This window comes from Schistocerca serialis, chromosome 3 (assembly GCF_023864345.2).
Source record: "Schistocerca serialis cubense isolate TAMUIC-IGC-003099 chromosome 3, iqSchSeri2.2, whole genome shotgun sequence".
Lineage (NCBI taxonomy): Eukaryota > Metazoa > Arthropoda > Insecta > Orthoptera > Acrididae > Schistocerca > Schistocerca serialis.
Window position 1 is genome coordinate 212,933,844 of NC_064640.1, and position 20,045 is coordinate 212,953,888.

At 39.7% G+C, this 20,045-nt stretch overlaps 1 protein-coding gene across 1 annotated transcript in view; it reads left to right on the top strand.

Annotated features, from left to right (window-relative positions):
* LOC126469934 (serine hydroxymethyltransferase, mitochondrial-like) overlaps positions 1-20,045 on the top strand; it is a 119,982-nt gene that overhangs the window by 59,659 nt on the left and 40,278 nt on the right. Inside the window, exons 4-5 of the mRNA XM_050097333.1 lie at positions 7,081-7,281; positions 18,904-19,108. Coding sequence (XP_049953290.1) covers positions 7,081-7,281; positions 18,904-19,108 — 406 coding nt within the window. The remainder of the gene's footprint in view (positions 1-7,080; positions 7,282-18,903; positions 19,109-20,045) is intronic.

The following is a 20,045-nucleotide window of genomic DNA, read 5'->3' on the forward strand; positions in this document are numbered from 1 at the left end:
TAAGAAAGGACGGGGAAAGAAATCAGCCATGTCCTATTCAGCTTGCATTTATCGCGAATCTCTTGCCCAACGTAAAGTCCCAAGCGACTGGAAAAAAGCGCAGGTGACGTCTGTATATAAGAAGGGTAGAAGGACGGATCCTCACAATTACAGACCAATATCCTTAACATCGGTTTGTTGCAGGATTCTTGAACATATTCTCAGCTCGAATATAATGAATTTCCTTGAGACAGAGAAGTTTCTGTCCATGCATCAGCACGGCTTTAGAAAGCATCGCTCCTGCGAAACGCAACTCGGCCTTTTTTCACATGATATCTTGCGAACCATGGATGAAGGGTATCAGACGGATGCCATATTCCTTGACTTCCGGAAAGCGTTTGACCGGGTGCCCCACTGCAGAATCCTAACTAAGGTACGAGCATATGGGATTGGTTCCCAAGTATGTGAGTGGATCTAAGACTTCTTAAGTAATAGAACCCAGTACGTTGTCCTCGATGGCGAGTGTTCATCGGAGGTGAGGGTATCATCTGGAGTGCCCCAGGGAAGTGTGGTAGATCCGCTGTTGGTTTCTGTCTACATAAATGATCTTTTGGATAGGGTGGATAGCAATGTGCGGCTGTTTGCTGATGATGCTGTGGTGTACGGGAAGGTGTCGTCGTTGAGTGACTGTAGGAGGATACAAGATGACTTGGACAGGATTTGTGATTGGTGTAGAGAATGGCAGCTAACTCTAAATATAGATAAATGTAAATTAATGCAGATGAATAGGAAAAAGAATCCTGCAATGTTTGAATACTCCATTAGTAGTGTAGCGCTTGACACAGTCACGTCGATTAAATATTTGGGCGTAACATTGCAGAGCGATATGAAGTGGGATAAGCATGTAATGGCAGTTGTGGGGAAGGCGGATAATCGTCTTCGGTTCATTGGTAGAATTTTGGGAAGATGTGGTTCATCTGTAAAGGAGACGCTTATAAAACACTAATACGACCTATTCTTGAGTACTGCTAGAGCGTTTGGGATCCCTATCAGGTCGGATTGAGGGAGGACATAGAAGCAATTCAGAGGCGGGCTGCTAGATTTGTTACTGGTAGATTTGATCATCACGCGAGTGTTACGGAAATTATTCAGGAACTCGGGTGGGAGTCTCTAGAGGAAAGGAGGCGTTCTTTTCGTGAATCGCTACTGAGGAAATTTAGAGAACCAGCATTTGAGGCTGACTGCAGTACAATTTTACTGCCGCCAACTTTCGCGGAAAGACCACAAAGATAAGAGAGATTAGGGCTCCTACAGAGGCATATTAGGCAGTCATTTTTCCTTCGTTCTGTTTGGGAGTGGAACAGGGAGAGAAGATGCTAGTTGTGGTACGAGGTACCCTCCGCCACGCACCATATGGTGGATTGCGGAGTATGTATGTAGATGTAGATGTAGAAACGTACCGTCCTGGCATTTGCCTGAAGCGATTTAGGGAAATCACAGAAAACCTAAATCAGGATGGCCAGATGTGGGTTTGAACGGTCATCCTACAGAACATGAGTCCAGTGTGCTGACCACTGTGCAACACTGCTCGGTGTGGGATCAATGTCTTAATGCGTGTGGTCATTACTTTTGAATGGAACCATTCCATGGTGTCATTGTGGCAGGTGTTTACATTTTACTGCCCCTCATAATAATGTATGAATGTTGGCAGATTAATATAATTTAATTCCTAGATATTTCCCAGATTTCTAATCTTCAAGTAAATCAGCAGTATAAATGTTAAAAACAATGGGTGAAAGACAAATAGTATTGTCTCATTACTGGTAGCCTGATTCTTCTTTCTCTTGCTCTCGCTCTCACTCCTCCTATATATTTGTTTCAAAATATAAGCAATTTTCTTTGAGATGTGGTGTATAGCAATTGTCATGCTTGTTTTGTATAATTTATTTTGATCAACTCGGCCAAAAGTTTTCTCAAGATCTTAGAAATCATTGAAGATGTCAGGTTTAAATTCTCTAGGTTTTTATGTGATTTCTTTTATTGAAAAGTCCTTGTTACTACATGAGTGATCTTTTCTAAATCCACTTTGATATTCATCAAGAAGTGCATCAGCTGTAAATGTTATTTCATTGCCATGAACTGTAGTGCATGCAAGGTTGTGTAGTGGTTAGCATCGCTGGTTGGTGTGGTGCCAGTTCAAACCCTACCACCACTGATTTTTGTTATTTAGTGTTTATCATTTCTCTGAGGTTCTTGGAATATCTAATGTTTGTGTATTCTGGAATATGCAATATTTGTATAAGTAGCTGGACTCTCTGTACATGAATCCAGTTCATTTTTGGCTGTATGTGGTGTCTTTACTAAATGTGCTTTCAGTACTAAATGATGCACTTCATTGATGAACCTGCTTTTGGATTTATGTGACACTTTTTGTTGGAGATGCCAAGTGGTTCAAAACATGTACATCACCATGGCTGCAATGTAAAAGTTATCGCCTACATGAACAGGAACCAGACACAAGCAGTACATCATTCCCATGGTCTGTACATTCAGGAGACCATTGCATCCCATACCAGCCATAAGTCAGCTGCACATCAGACATCACATGTGGTCATAGACTGAAAGATCAGATCTTCAGTTTGACAAAGATAGTTCAGCAAGCACGCATGCGATTGTTTGCTATCAAAGATCTATGAGGTGAGATAGTCTCCCTCACAGGACTCACAACTCATTTGAGAATATGTGCATAGTGAGCACAGGGCCCCAAGCTATTGCAGCAAGTACTTCCTTTCCTGTGGTGCAATCACTTATCTCTGACTGTCTTCCTCGTCTTTCTCTTTCTTTCTTGTGGTGGCAGCCTTTGATGTCAACCCAGCTATTCCCTAGGTTCTGCCTACCTTTCCTACACTATTGTCATCCACCACCTTTTGGCTGAAGTAATTTGTGGTTGCCTTAGGGGTTTGACCTTCATTTTCCAAAATTTTTCTGTGGTTTGGACTGAATGGGGAGGAACACCTTAAATAGCACCTAATGCATTAACAGTTGAAGATGATCTGTGCACAGTGCCTGCATATGTCTATGTGGTTGGGTGGTTATATACCATTTCAGTTGAGCCACCTGAAAACACTGGAACCTCACTGCTGTTTCCAGAATGAGATTTTCACTCTGCAGTGGAGTGTGCGCTGATATGAAACAGTGCATGGCTTAGCCACAGCCTGGGGATGTTTCCAGAATGAGATTTTCATTCTGCAGGGGAGTATGCACTGTTTCATATCAGTGCACACTTCACTGCAGAGTGAAAATCTCATTCTGGAACATCCCCCAGGCTGTGGCTAAGCCATGTCTTCGCAATATGCTTTCTTTCAGGAGTGCTAGTTCTGCAAGGTTCGCAGAAGAGCTTCTGTAAAGTTTGGAAGGTAGGAGACGAGGTACTGGTCGAAGTAAAGGACGGGACGTGAGTCGTGGTCGGGTAGCTCAGTTGGTAGAGCACTTGCCCGCGAAAGGCAAAGGTCCCGAGTTCGAGTCCCGGTCCGGCACACAGTTTTAATCTCACTGCTGTTGTCTGAGCTGCTAGCTTCCCAGCATGCCAAAGAGTAGATGCCCGTCTTCATGGGCATCACGAGTCTCAGCAACAGCTCTCATGGCAAATGGCCTTTGCTGCAGCTGTGTGGTACCTGTAGGCAGAGCCTTTCATCGAAATAGGTGACATCAGGGCTGATGTTTCATACATAAAACATATCAAATTGCATCAAAACAATGTCTGTTCTGATTCGACCGTGTCTTATGACAGAAATCAAGACTTAAGTGCAGACAGTTACAACCCTACTGCTCTAACCTGGCTATGGCTACCCCATGGGAAGAGGGACAAGCCAGACATCTGGGAGCAAAACAATTTATCCAATATTTAATGTGTACTCAAACTGATACGGATGCTTTTACTGGGACCAATCTATTATATTTTGCAGTGAACACATGGTGTGCCGTGGGGCGATCACTCAGTTTTTAAAATAATTGAAAAGCTACGGTCGCTTCAATATTGTTTACTAGATGACCGGTTTCAGCACTCTGAAGGTGCCATCATCAGATCTGAAACGTGGATTAACATTTATAAAACCATATGGACATCATGGCACATGAGGCAGACCATCTGATAAAAATCATTCTCACAGCCAATAAAAAATAATAAAGGACTGCTCTCATGGTCGTTCTTTTCATAAAATATAAAACTGAAGTCACCAGATGAAACTACCACTGCTCGCCTAACACCGGTCGGCATCATCACTCGCTCTGTGAGTAAACTTGGGTAAACAGCACTTGGATGCTGTTAACTAGTCCTTTTTTGTTTTTTAAGAAGTTCTCTGTGACAAGAAGCTGACTTGACTGCCCCATATTCATTAACTAAAGGCTAACTGCATTTGCATGCTTAACACATTCTGCTACCTTGCCTGTACCTCTTGGGTTGTGGATCATGCTACTCTTCTCCACATTTACCAGCACTTGGTCTCATCCTGACTGGACTATTGTTGCCAGGTTTATAGTTTGGCAGCAGCTTCAGCTTTGAAATTGTTAGACCCAGTCCATCATAGTGGAGTTTCTCTGGTCACTGGTCCCTCTTGGACTAATCCTATAGACAGTGTCTTTGTCAAAGGTGGGATCTTACCTTTTCAGTTCTAATGGTACCATGTCTTGGTCTCTTATGCAATCGCCGTTCAACAGTTCCCTGACCGTCCGACATATCCTCTTCTTCATGGATATAGTTGACATTGGCCTCCTGAAACCCACATTCGGGTGGGGTTACCAGTTGTGGGGTTACCAGTTGGAATGCACCTCACAGCCCTCTGCTACAATCGCCACCTCTCCTCCATGGAATGTGCTGTCAAAGTTTTTTTTATTCCCCATCTTCCCCCTGCCCCTGGTGGGTGCCCAAGCTATCAATTAGGACCAACCTGTTTCAAGCTCCTAAAGTTGCAGTCACTAACATGACCTCTTGGCATGTGTTATGTTCAGGTCTTCAGGAGTTTCAAGATGTGACCATCTTTTACACACATGGCTCTCAAATTGTGAATAAGATGGGATATGCTTTCACATCCCCAGCTGGTCAAGGACATCAATCGTTGCCAGGAAAATGTAGTGTTTTTATGGGTGAGCTGATGGACATCAACAGAGCCTTCTATTTCATTAAACAGGCCTCCCTTGACTGCTTTTTAATAAGTTGTGATGCAATTAGCAGTCTTCAGGCCATTGACTGATGTTACTCATGTCACCCAGTGGTCTCTACTATTCATTACCTTCTCACTGAAATTGTCATACTGACTGCTCGGTTGTCTTTCTCTGTGTCCCAAGTCATGTAGGTATTCCAGAAAATAGGTTGACAAGCTGTATGGCTGAAGGAGTCATTTTGTCAATCCCAGGTGTTGATCTGCAGGTGCAAATAAGACCTCTGCTTACTCGGCAATGGAAAGACATCAGATTGGCTGCTGCTTACTCTAATAAACTCTGCACTATCAAGGAGACTGCTACAGCATGTCACCCTTCCTTCTGTTCCTCCCAGAAGGAACCCACCATTCTGTGTCATGTCCACATTGGTCATACCATGCTAACACATAGTATTATTTTATATAATGAGCCACCTCCACATTGTACTTGTGAAGCCTTAGAGGCAGTACCTCATACCCTGGTGGAATGCTCCCTTCTTACTGCCCTCCATGCTAAATATGGCTTTCCAAATTTTTCGCCTCAAATATTGGCAGTCGATACATGGACGGTTGAACTGGTTCTCATTTTCTCCCAGAAATTGGTTTTTATTTTAAGATATAAGGTTTTAAGCTACCTTTGAGGCAGGGGCAGGATGGTTGGCGTTGGTGCATCTTCTGCTGCATGTGGGGTGGGGGGATCCACGACCCTACCTCTTTGACCAGCTCACTCTCTCGTCCCTCACTTACTCGGTTTTAATTGCATTTAGATTCAGTTTGTCTCCTTTTTCTGCTGCACCCTATTTTCTATTTTATGCATAGCACTTTGTTGAATTAGGGGTGTTCTGTAGCGCCTGGACTACAATGGAGTGGGATGGGACAGCTGTAGGTGGAATGACTCCTGTCGTATGCAGGGCCCCAGAGGTGCCAACCTGATGTCTTATCTATTTCTCTCCTCTTGTTTTTATTATTAACTGTCCAACTGATGTCCATTAAATTTTTTGCCTTCTCACTTTTACTGTTCTGAATCTGCCAAACAGAAGACATTCTTTCCTCTGTAACTGTTCTCAGTCTTATCGGATTGACAGGGATGCAGAGTGGGGGAGGGGTCCTTTCTAGTCATTAGATGAGCTCTTGGGGATCCCTCGTCTGCTCTAACTGCCATAGCAGACTGATTCATGTACTTCTCCATAAAATCTTTCTCGGCTCTGGCGTCAGTATTGCCTTCAATGCCTCAGTCTTATAGCTCCTTCGTACTTTCATCATCAGAACATATACTTCATGGATGTCACTAGTTCTGGATGAACTCGCCCTGGAACAAGGGCTGATGACCAGGCCCTTTAGTTTCTTAAGCCTCAACCAACCACCCGACCAATGAGCTGGTCATCAGTTGAGATTCTCAGTTAAACTAAGTAGTTTTTGTTAACTCCAAAAAGTTACTTAGATGTACAAAAGAAATTTACATGATAGCGACACTCATAAGTGTTGTAGGTGGTCAAGGAGAACTTTGGATCACTAATTGTAAAGAGCAACACCAACTCATTCATAAAGGTACAAATCAGTCAGATAGTTACCAACTTTTCAGTAAATACAGGACTGCATTCTACATGTGTATGACCACAAACAAAATCATCTGAGTGGATAAGAGGCCTCTGGTAAAGTATGACCAAGGGCAGAAATAAACCATAAAGTTGCAGACCAGCACAATGTTTTTGGCTACAGTGGTTACTTTACAACCTGTACCATGTGGAGTATGTACGAGAGGGAGAGGGAGAGGGAGAGGGAGAGGGAGAGGGAGAGGAGAGTGCAGGGGAGAGAGCTACATTATAATACATTGAATTACTGGTGAAACTTAAAGATTTCTCATACAGTTCTAAGTCACTAATATTATTTTGTAAATTATTTTCAGGTATTATGGAGGAACTGAAGTCATTGACAAAATAGAACTATTGTGCCAGAAACGAGCATTAGAAGCATTTTCTCTAGATCCAGAGAAATGGGGTGTAAACGTTCAGCCTCTGTCAGGTTCACCTGCCAACTTTGCTGCATATACTGGCTTGATGCAGCCACATGACCGCATCATGGGACTTGATTTGCCCCATGGAGGACAGTGAGTGAAATTTTCTCTGCACCTAATTTCGCCGTCACTGCTGTGCATAATACAGTAAAGAACTGGGAATTCCTAGTGAAACTAACTGGTGTGCTTTTTTAATACAAAGATATGTTCCTCCTAGATTGTGTCCATAAATTTTCAAACTAGTTTTACAGATGTAAGTTTTTTTCCATAATAGACTGTTATCGTCATCATTTAAATCAAAATAGCCATATTAATGCTGGTAATAAAAAAAGTAATGACAATACAGGTTTGTCTTTAAGGTGCTGTTTAGTGACATTCATGAAATTGCAACGCTATGACAGTTTCTGTCTTAGCGTCCTACTTAAGTTTGCATGTGGTTATTACTAATGCATATTTTTATTCTTCAGCACACTTGTGACAAGACAAAATTGTTCCAGATGGCATCTCTTAAGGGGGTACACAACTTTCACTGGTAGTGTGTGGCAAGTTGCAAAGAATATCTTACAGACTGACTCAAAAGTTAAACTTGTCCCAACACCACAGACACTCACCCCCAATGCCACAGGAGTAGCACCATTAGGAAAAAGCATACTGCAGAGGGTTTCACTGAATCACATCCTTAAGTTGGCTACTGAAATGATATGTTGTCACTGCTTAGCAGAGTATAAGAATCTGTAAAAAGTAAGTTGTGCTGAGCACTCCATCCTTCCATCCATGTGCGCTAGTCCTGTAGCAAATATGGGAGAGCCTTTCTGGAATTTTAGAATTACACCAGAGAGGAATTGGTAGCAAACTGAAGCTTTGCGTTGCTCTATGAGGTATGGTTGAGTAGTACAATCAGAGGTGTGTGTTCCATGAAAGTAATGTATCTGAGTTCAATTTGTGGTCTGGTACACAAGTTTAACTGGATACAAATGTTCAGGAACACTCTCAAATAAGGATAATGTGTTCACATTACTGGGACCTTTGTCACATTAAAAGATGTCACGGTTCTGCTGAGGCACTCTGTTTTGTGAATAAAATGATTTATTCTCCACATTGGCTAATTTCCATCAGATGGTTGTTATCAACTGTCATTTATATGCTGATAGTAAAACATATATCCAGTCCTAAATAAAAAAGAAAGTTCCAAGACATGCTATTCTTGGTGTTCTTACCAATAATATGCCACTAAACATGACAGTTGATTAAAAAAAAAAAAATCTCCTTGCAAATGACCCAAGTGTTATTGTGAAAGATATGGAACATAATGTAAGTGACCTATCGAATAGGGTAAAATCAGCATATGGCTTTCGGAGACCAGATTAACTCTTTCAAGGCTGCAAGAGCTGAGTGTCCTGCCGGCCTGACCGGCTGACAGGATGAACATATAGTGCATCTGGCCAGTGGGCAGCTGACTCAGCTAACAGCCACTGCAGGCCGCAGCAGGGAGCACACCGCTGTCGGCTAATCATACGTTACAGCACACGAACCACTCTTTGATAATACTCTTTGTAAAATCAGTATTACGTTGGAAGCTCACAGTGGTAGTAGTTCCTGATAACCATGAAAGAGAACTTATGAACCAACTCACACTTTCTGTTATACATTTATCATAAGCTGAGAAAATAATAAAAACTTCTGTATTTGTAATTGAAAAATTTTGTAACTTGAGATTTACAGTACCAATATATTTACCTACAACCCAATTTCATTTCATCAACACCAGACGTATACATTTCAAATTTTATAAGCAAGCGGTTCCTAGCAAAGTCACTCAAAACTTGGACAAACAATTCTTACTCTGATCATAAATAAATAATAATTATTGAACTTTAAAAGCAAATTGTCTCGTATAACCTTTCACAAAATTGAACAACGAACATTTTGGTATAACTGATTTAGTGATAAGCCTATTGGCTCAAGCCTAAACTCAATTCTCCACAATAAAAAATTTGACCATAAGATTCTGCCTGCCTCCTGCTTGCTGTTTTATTTTTCTGTTTGTCATGTTCAGTCCGATTTAGTTTCCTGGTTTTGCATCTTCATTGACTCAGGCGTTGGACTGTCACTGATTGGGTTAAAAACCTTATTTTTATTACCTTTTTTTCTTCTTACTTTCCTTTTCTTGTGACACATACAATTTAGTGAAACCACGTAATATTTCTTTAGTGTCTGTTGTTTTTCAAATCATGGACCCATGCAAAGATCAACATCGTACTTTCTGCATCTTATGCATGTCATTTTTCACTGTGAGTTAGCAGTACATACTATGCAGCATCTCTGAGGAATCTCTTTTTGTCTGATGCCCCAAGGAATCCTGGATAATGTCCTTCTTTATTTTGCTGTCAAAATTAAGTTTTTTTTGCTTTGGTGTCCATTGGATGTCAGTTTTATGTGTTCATTCATGAAATTTGTCCAGCAGCTGGTGGATTAGTTCCAAGTGGAATTTACCAGTGGCATGTTCTGTTTCTTTTTCTTTCAAAAATTGTTTTTGCATTCAGCACACACAAGTCAGTCAAATGGAACAATACCTTCTTGTACCACTTCATTGTCTTATCAACAGCTTCCAGCAACTTATTGTAGCTCACTACACAGGTGAGTTTATTTTGGCACATTTTGTGTTCTCTTGTTGTTGGTTTGAACAAAATGTGGTCCACTTATGTGGTTGAAAGCATCCATTTTAGAACCAACAGTGTTTCACAGGACTTCAATTTAATGTCCCATTTTTTTCGGTTTGTCAGGTGATGGTGGTAAACGTTTCCTGTTTTTGCATGTGGTTCCAATGGCATTGGTACATTTCTCATGCAGCCATAGCAATAATGCAGGGCTCGAGTACCAACTGTCTAAATAAATATCATGACCTTTGTTGAGGTATGGCAGCAACAAAACTCACAACAACATTGCCTGATTTAACCCCGTCAGCATTTCTGGATTCTATTTCCATGGTGGCACCAGAGTAGACAATATAATTACTTTGTACGTCACAAGGAATGAAAATGTTAATACCAAAATGGCTATGTTTCGTTGGTATATACTGCTTAAATCAAAGCCTTCTTTTAAAAAGTAGTAGACTTCCATCTATTATTAAATTCTCAAAAGGGACTATGGTCCTATGAATTTTTTTCTTTTTCTTTTGTGCTCTACTATGAGTCATATTTGATCAAGAATATCTTCAGATATGGCCAGATTGTCACTAAAATTCAATAATGCAGAATCAGTTTGTAGCAGTCCCTGGACATTATGTGTGAAAATATTGGTGTTTGAAGCAAAGAAACTGTTGACCAATATTCATCCTCTTCTAACTTTTTAATTCTTGGCATGTGCAAGGAACATCCCAGGAAGCAATAAAATTCTGCATGCTCTATACGCCTCCATTGTGCTAACCTGTGAGTACTGTCATAATTTTTTTCAGTGAGAAATGTGTAATAATTATTTATCTGTTTACAAATTGCAGAAATGAATTCAAATGACATAAAGCACAAAAAAGTCTGAATGACTTACTGAATCATCAGTCTGTCCTTATACTGCAAAAAGTGTACACGAAATTGTGGTGTTATATCACAGAATGATCCTCTGATAAATCTTATATTATTCTTCAAGACTGAAGTAGCATTTACCACTTCCCCTTTTCAGAAGAAGAATCTTCTGAGAAAAACCGTTGTGGTACTGAAGAATCAGCAGTACATCCAGAAACATCCAGATCTTCATCTGAAAAAGGGTTCAAAGTTTCACTACCATCTTTGTCTTTATTATTCATAAGGGTTTCCTTGCCCAATAAAATATGTTCAGACATTTCAGCACAGATTTCCAAGCAGGTTGCAGTAATACATTGTAGCATGACATCGGGTATAGTCGGTATGTCCTTGTGGACAACATTTTCAGCTTTCCCCACAGAACAAAGTCTACAGGTGTTAAATCCATGGAATGTGCATGCTGAGGTGCAGGTCCTCAGCATTCAATCCAATGGTTTGGTAACAATTCATGAAGACATGCTGTAGTACTTTGTGCACTATGGGCTGGACAGCCATCATGTTGGTACCACAGGTTACTGCTAGTCTGCAGAGGAATGTCTTAGAGTTTCCGTGGAAGATGATCAGATAGGAGGCTGTGATCCTTGTACACATTCAGTGCTAAATCTATGAAAAATGGGCCTATGGGCTGATAGTACACAATCCCACACCACATGTTCACAGTCCATAGATACTGAATTTCCACCTGACAAAGCCAACAGGGACTGTCAACATCACAATAGTGCATGTTTCGGCAGTTTACCTGGACATGATTGGTAAATATGGCTTCATAATTAAACAAGATACGTGATGTATCTGGAGTATCCTGTCTTCATGACTATGTACGGGGTGTATACAACCCGGGACAACCGGGAGACCCGGGAAAAACCCAGGGATTTTTTCATCCAGGAGAAAACCTGGAAAAACTCGGGAATTATCTAGAATTCTGGGAATTTTTCATTGTTTTAGTTTTCAGTTAAATTTTTGTGATTTTGACTGATAGGAACCAATACTCTAACAAAGGATATTACTGTATCCCGCTACTGCAGAATTATAGTGCAGCAACAAAACATGAAAGAGAGAAGAAAAAAAAAACCAAAATAAAACTTAAGTTGCAAAGGAAATGCGCCATATACAACAACAAAACAGTGCTCATACAAGCGTCTGCTAACAGCAAAATGTGCGAAAGGCTTTAGGAAGACCATGCAATGATTTATAACAACAAATTGCCTCCGATGAGCGTGACGTGACAACTGTTTAAATTAGATTCGTTTGAGCTGTTGCGGATGGGCCCTTGAGTGTGTGCAGTTGAGTCGCGTATGAGTAACACCTTCTCCCGCTTCTGGTTACAGAGGTGTGGCTGGGCGCCACTACTTAATATTGCTCCGGTTCGGAAATTTAGTAAATCTGGGCTGATGCACAGAGCAGTCTGAGTTGAGGTGGGGAGTCTTCACATGACCTGTGATTTTGTTGTTTCCTCTTCGTTTATTGCTCTCATGTTAAATGATAAGCAAACGGATTTTTGTGGCGGGGGCTATCAAATGAATTAAAATACGTTCACATAATTACGGAAGGCTAAAATATGTTGTTAGTTTCAGATTTTATTTCCACCTTTCTGACAGTCGAGCATTAATCGCCTTACAGAACAATGAAGTTATTTTTGCCAGTTTGCTAAAGAGATTTGGCTTAAAATTAATCTTTTCTGCTGAGGAAGTCAATTTATTTGAGATGAAGTGTTTAATTTCACACTATTGGCTAGTTTCAACTGTTCGCTGCATTTCAAGTGCACGTATGGCATTATGCCATAATAAAGAACCAAACATGAGAATACAGTACTGGTACTCCAAGAAAATTTACATACGAATCTGCATTTTAAGCCGAATTCTGCAATTTAGTATGGTTCACGAAATTCCAACACTCTTGAGGTATCGTCTGATGTCTTTTTTTCTTTTATGACATACATAATATCTTTTAATGTTTTACACGTACAAACATATGGGCTTCCTGCGTCATCATAGCTGTGCAAGCGCGGTGACGCCTGTTATCTGGTGCTCTCTTGCAACTGTTGAAACAAACCTATTTCTAACAGGTCACGGGAAAATATTGCGAATGGTGGTTTGAAAAGTGTTACATTCAAAGCAGATTTCCTTTTACGCAAGATGAACTATGTGCGAGAATGTATGATGAATTTATTAAATCACAAAACGTTTGACTCTCATTTAAAAATCAACTCTTTGAGGATGACCATTTAGAAGAATTTAGAGTCCAGAAGATCAGACATTTATGTCGTTAATAAAAATTTTACTGGCACATTTGTGTGATGTTCTTAAAGTGTAACACGCTCAAGAGAGATCAACATTATACGTGGAAGCTTAGCTTCTCTTCCATCTTATTAATCTTTGAGACCAATATTATATGTGAATGCTATGTGTATTAATTTAAACCATTAACTTTTCTTATTTTTGTGTTCGCGCTACTGAAGAGTGATCTTGCTATTGGCTTACTACATCATGTGTCCTATGCTGCCATCAGCAGGCGAGATCACGTGACATGACCTATGACTGTCTTACAAAAGTGCATCAATCTCGATTTCAAAGTTTCAGAAAGTAACATGCGGTGTATGGTGGAATTCAAATTTATACCATCGTAATATGAAAATATGCAGCATACATGTTGCTGCACATCATATGTCTTTCAAAACGTGTCGCCCCCCTCCCCCTGAGTTTCGTTTTCTAAAGTGCCGGGAAATTCTACTGCGGTATATAAAACCATGAACATTCAAAGGATTGATGAGTTTTACTATGCCGAGGAAGAGTATACTGTCACTTCGTAGCAGTCTGGTCCCTTTAATCCCACAAACCAACCAACTATACTGTCACTTAACACGGAAAAAATGTATTTTCACCTGGGAGAAAGTGTATTTTTAACCGGGAAATCCGGAAAAAATCCGGGAATTTTTTTTCTTTGTCCACGTATACACCCTGTATGTATGGAAGTTAACACAATTCTCGTAATCGTTTCCATGCAGCTCTTGATGGAGAGAGAGATATGATAGGGATGGAACTTTTGTCAATGGAGAATGAGTGGGGCACATGCCTGACTCATGACGCTTCCTCGTGTGATATTGTGGGAGCTAACATGCAGATCAATTACAACAGCAGCAACAACATTAATTTCCCCCCTCTTCTGTCATTGTTTGTTTCCTTCTGTTATGTTGTCCAAGTGTTACACTGCCACTGCCACTGTCACATAACTGGTTAAAGAGGTTAATAAATAATTGTCGAGATGGTTGATGTCCATTGTGGGGTGTTGTTGCATACACTGTATAAGACTTAACTGCAATCTTCCTACACTCTCCATACACAATTCTGTTTTTTCCTGCATCGGTAAATCCCATCATCCACTCACAACCTATTGCTTGAACTGTCACTGACTGACTAGCATGTCAGAGTGCACTCAAGGAACACACAAACACATTGTAAGGAACAACTACTTTGTACCTAGCAATTATGCAGCTTGAATGGCATAAACAAGTGTCTGTGTGGAAACTTTTCAAAATGCAGTATCTCATAAACAACTCGCTCTGGAATCCTGCAATAAACACCATTGACATTCTAATTTACCCTACTTTTAATTTATTAATGTCGATAGGTAGTGTTCAGTTTTTAAAAAAGTGTGTGTTTGCACAAAAAGTACATTTTCTAAGTATTATTACAATCTGATTATTATTTATTTTATTTTTGTATGGAGCACATTCATATAAAACTTTCTGAAACACATAACTGCAATTTTGCTGTACAGCAGGTTTTATTCCACAATCTAGATTTCGGCCTTAGGCCATTATCAAGTGTTACAACTGCAACAGATTAAAGCGCAATAAAGGTACAAGTATTGGACTGAGTATCAGAAAAATAGCAGAGCAAACAGTTAAACCAATGTACGGGCTGCATGATTTTTACACGCATATTGGAAAGTTAGCTCTTCATGCCGTATTATGTAAACACTGGCATTCTCTGCCCACTTCAAAGATAATCTAACCAGCTTGTGTAAAGTGTCCAACTACCTCTTCCCATGACGTACCACAGATCACATGGCGCAAACTGGGATGCCTTTCTGATGATCTTTGACAATCATTTCACTTATGTTTATGTAAGTGGCTGCTTAGACACAGTGCAGCAAAGTTTAAAACCTGTGATGTGGTTATCTATTTTTCCGCAACCATATCAACTGAATAATGCTAATTGTCAGTAAATTAGCATATTACACAAATATTCTCCTATTTATTTTTGACAAAATTCGTTTATACAATTGAAGCCTTTATAATCAACAAACAAATCTTGAACTCAATAGTTTGCTTTGATTCCCAATCAGAAAGAATCTCAAGTCTTACATTCCCAAGCACAAACAAAATCTACACAATTATCAATGCACATGCCCCTATAAACGAGGATAACAGGAAAAACAAAGAAAAAGTGGAGGCCTTTTGGAATCATCTAGATGACATTATTCAGAAAATTCCAGATAAAAACATCATCATTCTTCTTGGAGATTTTAATGCACAGATTGGTAAAGAAAAAAGATATAAGAAAATAGTTGGAAACTATCCTGCACACAAGAGAACAAACAGAAATGGTGTGAGACTAATAGAACTTTGCCAAGCACACAATTTAATTCTTAAATCCACAGCTTTCAAGAAAACTACCACGAAGACAAAAAACATGGGTATCCCCAAATCCTAGCCTTGGGGAATTTCAACTTGATCATGTGGCAATTAAGAAGATTTCTAGCAAAGAAATCATGAATGTTAGGGTACTCAGGGGTGCAAACTTGGATTCAGACCATTACCTTTCTAAAATTAAGTTCAAAGTCATCCCAAACAGGAAACGCAGCATGAAACAAATTAAGGGTCGGAAGTATAGCACAGAAGATATTAAAATCAGATGAATTCACAAAAGCAACAGAAACCATTCAGACACAAAGCTGGGGGGATATCAAGGAAAACCTCATTACTACAGCTGAACGGATAGCACCTAACAAAAAAAGTAAAAAACATGCCTGGTGGTCGCTGGAATGTGATGCCCTCATTGAAACGAGAAAACAGGCATGGCAAAATTGGCAATCACAGAAAACAGAAGAAAGTAGACTGAATTTCATTACAGTTAGAAAACTGGTAGATAAACATATAAAAAGGATTAAGAAGACACATGAAAACAAAACTCTCCTCCAAATTGATGAAGAATTTGCTAAAAACAACACAAGGAGCTTTTACAGAACTTTCAAACAAAGGTTATCAAGGTACAAAGCACCCACCCTCCAATTTCGAGATGTAAATGGGACCATCGCTCACAACAACACGGAAAACTGCAAAATACTAGCAGGCTACTTTGAGAAACTCTTGAATTGTGAACCCATCCTTGAAAAATTTGAATCCATTCCAAACAACCGTGAGAAGCCGGATTCAGAACCACCGACGACTGAAGAACTACAGAAGGTCATCTCAGAACTTAAAAACAACAAGGCGTCCGGAGAAAATCAAATAGTGGCCGAACTATGGAAAAAGGCTGACAAAAAAGCAGTTACATCCCTAAAGTGTGTTTTCGATCAAATCTGGAAAGAAGAAGAGATCCCCGCAGAATGGAGAACAGCTCTCATCCACCCTATCCACAAGAAAGGTTTGAAGACAGACCCCAACAATTACAGAGGAATATCACTGCTGGATATAACGTACAAGATTCTTTCTAAAGTCCTTTTGAACAGGGCAGAGCCGCAATTGGATCCGCAAATCGAGGAATACCAGGGAGGTTTTAGAAAGGGTAGATCATGTTCGGAACAAATACTAAACCTCAAAAACATCATGGCTTACCAAAAATCAAGGGCAAAGACATACGTAATCTCCTTCATTGATTTCAAAAAAGCATATGATTCGATTGATAGAGAATCTCTGTTATCAGTCCTGGAAGAAATGGGTTTGGATAAGAAAACAACTAATATTATAAAAGCGACCCTTACGAATACATTTTCGAAAGTTAAATTTATGGGCGAACTATCGGAACCCTTTGAAATAAAAACGGGAGTGCGACAGGGTGATGGGCTCTCACCGTTGCTGTTCAATTGTGCTCTTGAGAAAGTAGTCAGAGAATGGAACACAAATATTAAGAGTGGTATAAGACTGGGTTGCAAAAAGAAGAACCTTAAAGTAAATTGCATTGCTTTTGCAGATGATATGGCCCTGTTTGGTGAAACAATGGAAGAAGCACGGGAGCAAATCCTTGAACTAAAGAAACAAGCAGCTAAAATTGGTCTTCACATCTCCTCTGAAAAAACTAAGATATTGACAAACATCAAGCACTCATGTAAATACCTCAAAGTTCGAGAACAGAAGATTGAAATAGTAAAAGAATTCAAATATCTCGGAGAATGGATTACTTGGAATGCTGGGGAAAGCAAAGCAATGGAATCCAGAAAAAATAAACTTGAATTGGCCTTCCAACTAACAAAAAATACATACAACAAAAAATCCCTTTCATGGGGGTCAAAAATTACACATTACAAGACAGTGATTAAGCCAGAAGCACTGTTTGCAGCAGAAACACTTAACATGAATTTCAAAGGCCAAATGGAGAAACTTGAGATAAAGGAAAGAAAAATTTTAAGAAAAATCATTGGGCCAAAATTTCAAGACAATAAGATTATATACATTAAAAATGAAACTCTCTACAAGAAAATTGAAAAACTTTCAGATTCTATGCGAAAAAGGAGAATAAATTTTTATGGTCATCTTCTCAGAATGAATTCCAACAGATTAACTAAACAAATCTTTGACTTCTTCCGTAACCGAAAAACGAAGCCCAACTGGTTTAAAGAAACTGAGAAAGACCTAGTGGAATTAAATATTTCAGAAAATTCACTTATTGATCGAACTGCTAAATTAATTACTAAAGATGAAAACATAAGGTTCCAAGACAAATCCACACAAAAGTCCAAATCCTTCATCTCGGAAGAAGAGAGGAGAAGAAGATCAGAAAGGATGAAGAAATACTGGGCCCTAAGAAAAGAACAACGCACAAAGAAATGATTGATCCAGCGTACCCCAAAGAGGGTGAAACGAAAGAAGAAGAATTGAAGTTACATGTTTTGACAATGACTTGGGCTCTACTAAAGTCTAGTGATTTGTAATACATAAGTAAGAGCACAAACCATGCAGCCCATTCATTGGTTTAACTGTTTGCCCTGCTATTTTTAGGATACTCAGTCCGATTCTCATACTTTTATTGTGCTTTAATCTGTTGCAGTTGTTACACTTGATAATGGCCTAAGGTCGAAACCTAGATTGTGAAATAAAACCTCTTGTACAGTCAAATAATGGCTATATCTTTCAGAAAATCTGTTTACTGGATAACAATATGAGCACCTGACTATCAATCCATTGTATGAAAACCATACATCAATAACACTTTCCATTTTCACAATATTTGCTGCCCAAGTTTCACGTGATTCACCCTGTATATCCCACTGGAAAACACAGTACCCTTGCTAGCAAATGGAATGTGCCACGAAAATACTCAACATTTAGGCCTACACATGTACAGGAAAATATATCCTTCGGTATATTTCATTTGTGAATAGGAGAGAACAAAGTAACCTTTACTAACTTGGATACAACCAAACTGGAAAAGGGGTGGGGGCAGTGAAGTGTTGAGTTCATATGTAAACTATTACATAACAGTGCTGACAAAATAGTTGTAATGAGCTGCACAAAATTTCCATATAGAACTAAGATTGTGGGACACTTCATCCACTTAACTGCTACTGATGCTCTCTGTTATCAATTATCTTCTTTCAGTGTCTCAGTGAGGTACCTGTGTTTGAAAGGTACAATTTTATGATTTGTAACACTATGCAGATTATACTCATTTAAATTTTCAGTTGACATGAGCACCAGTATTGGTTGGACATCTTTTTACTTCTTTTCTACTCATTTTGTCCATTCCTTCTTGACAAGGTGGATGTAACTTTTGTACAGGAAAGTGGTGGAAAGAACTGAATTGAATTTTAATTTGAGATGTATGAACAACTTATGGACATGGCTCCTGTGAAATAATCAGTGATGGTAACTTCAAGGCCTAGTTATTAAAATAAATTGTTTTTCTTTTTATCTCTCTAGTTTGACCCACGGTTTCATGACAGAGTCTAAAAGGGTATCTGCAACTTCTGTTTACTTTGAATCAATGCCTTATCGCCTAGATACTGAAACTGGCCTAATAGATTATGACCAGTTGAAAAAGAATGCACTTCTATTTCGTCCAAAGGTAATAATTGCTGGAACATCAGCATATTCACGACTGCTGGACTATGAATGCTTCAGAAAGGTAAGAGTCAGGCTTAATGATATTGCTTAACATGTGTAGTGTAGTTATTGTTTATGGCAAGGTTGTTATGTGAGATGGCACATGTTCTATCAATGTTTATTATTTGTGCCTTGAAGTATAAAGATAAGTCATGGACACTGATAGCGAGAACATATTGTGTATTAAGAACATACTAAAAAATTCAATTTCTGTACCTTATTTATTACCCAGCATTAGATACAAATTCTCTTAATATAATGTCCATCCCTTTGTAATACTACTTCCATTTCTGTGCTGTAAGCCTGTACTACCACTATCCCTTTCCCCCTCTGCCTTTCCATCAGAAGGTCTTCCTGATGCAGACTGCAGACCTCGTTTGGACATGGTTTATGATTTGGGACTCAGGTTTCCACTTCTGGCATTTTCTACAACTTTTCATTAAATAAAACACATGGCCCCCATTGTGTTTGAGCTGCTGCCAATTTTCAAAATTCTGCAGAAGTGTAGATCCTGCAGGGAAGTCACCCAGTGAAGTGTGTATGCTCCACCTTGTGCCTTTCCATCTTTGCACCCTTCCCTTTAATAAGGTAGTACACCCAAAACCCAGCATGGCAGTGTCCTGTTTGTTGGCGTGTGTGAGTGGTGGGGGGGGGGCTTGACATGTTGGTAGCCCCTCTGGACCATGCGGGGATCGCACTGTTGGTGCCTGAGCTGAAACTGTCCTCATATGCCAATGCATATGTGCCCATCATGACTGGGGCACGGGGACTTCGAGGAATGGATTACTGGCCAAGTAGCCATTGCTGAGGTCGGGTGGCAGCTTGTTTGGCATGAGTTGCACCATGGCAGATGACTTGCATCTGGTCATAGAGCACCAGCAGTCTCTTCAGAAGGAAAGAACTCGTTCAACACAGAGATGAGACCTGAGGGTGTTTGCTTCCCTGCCTATGCGATGGGA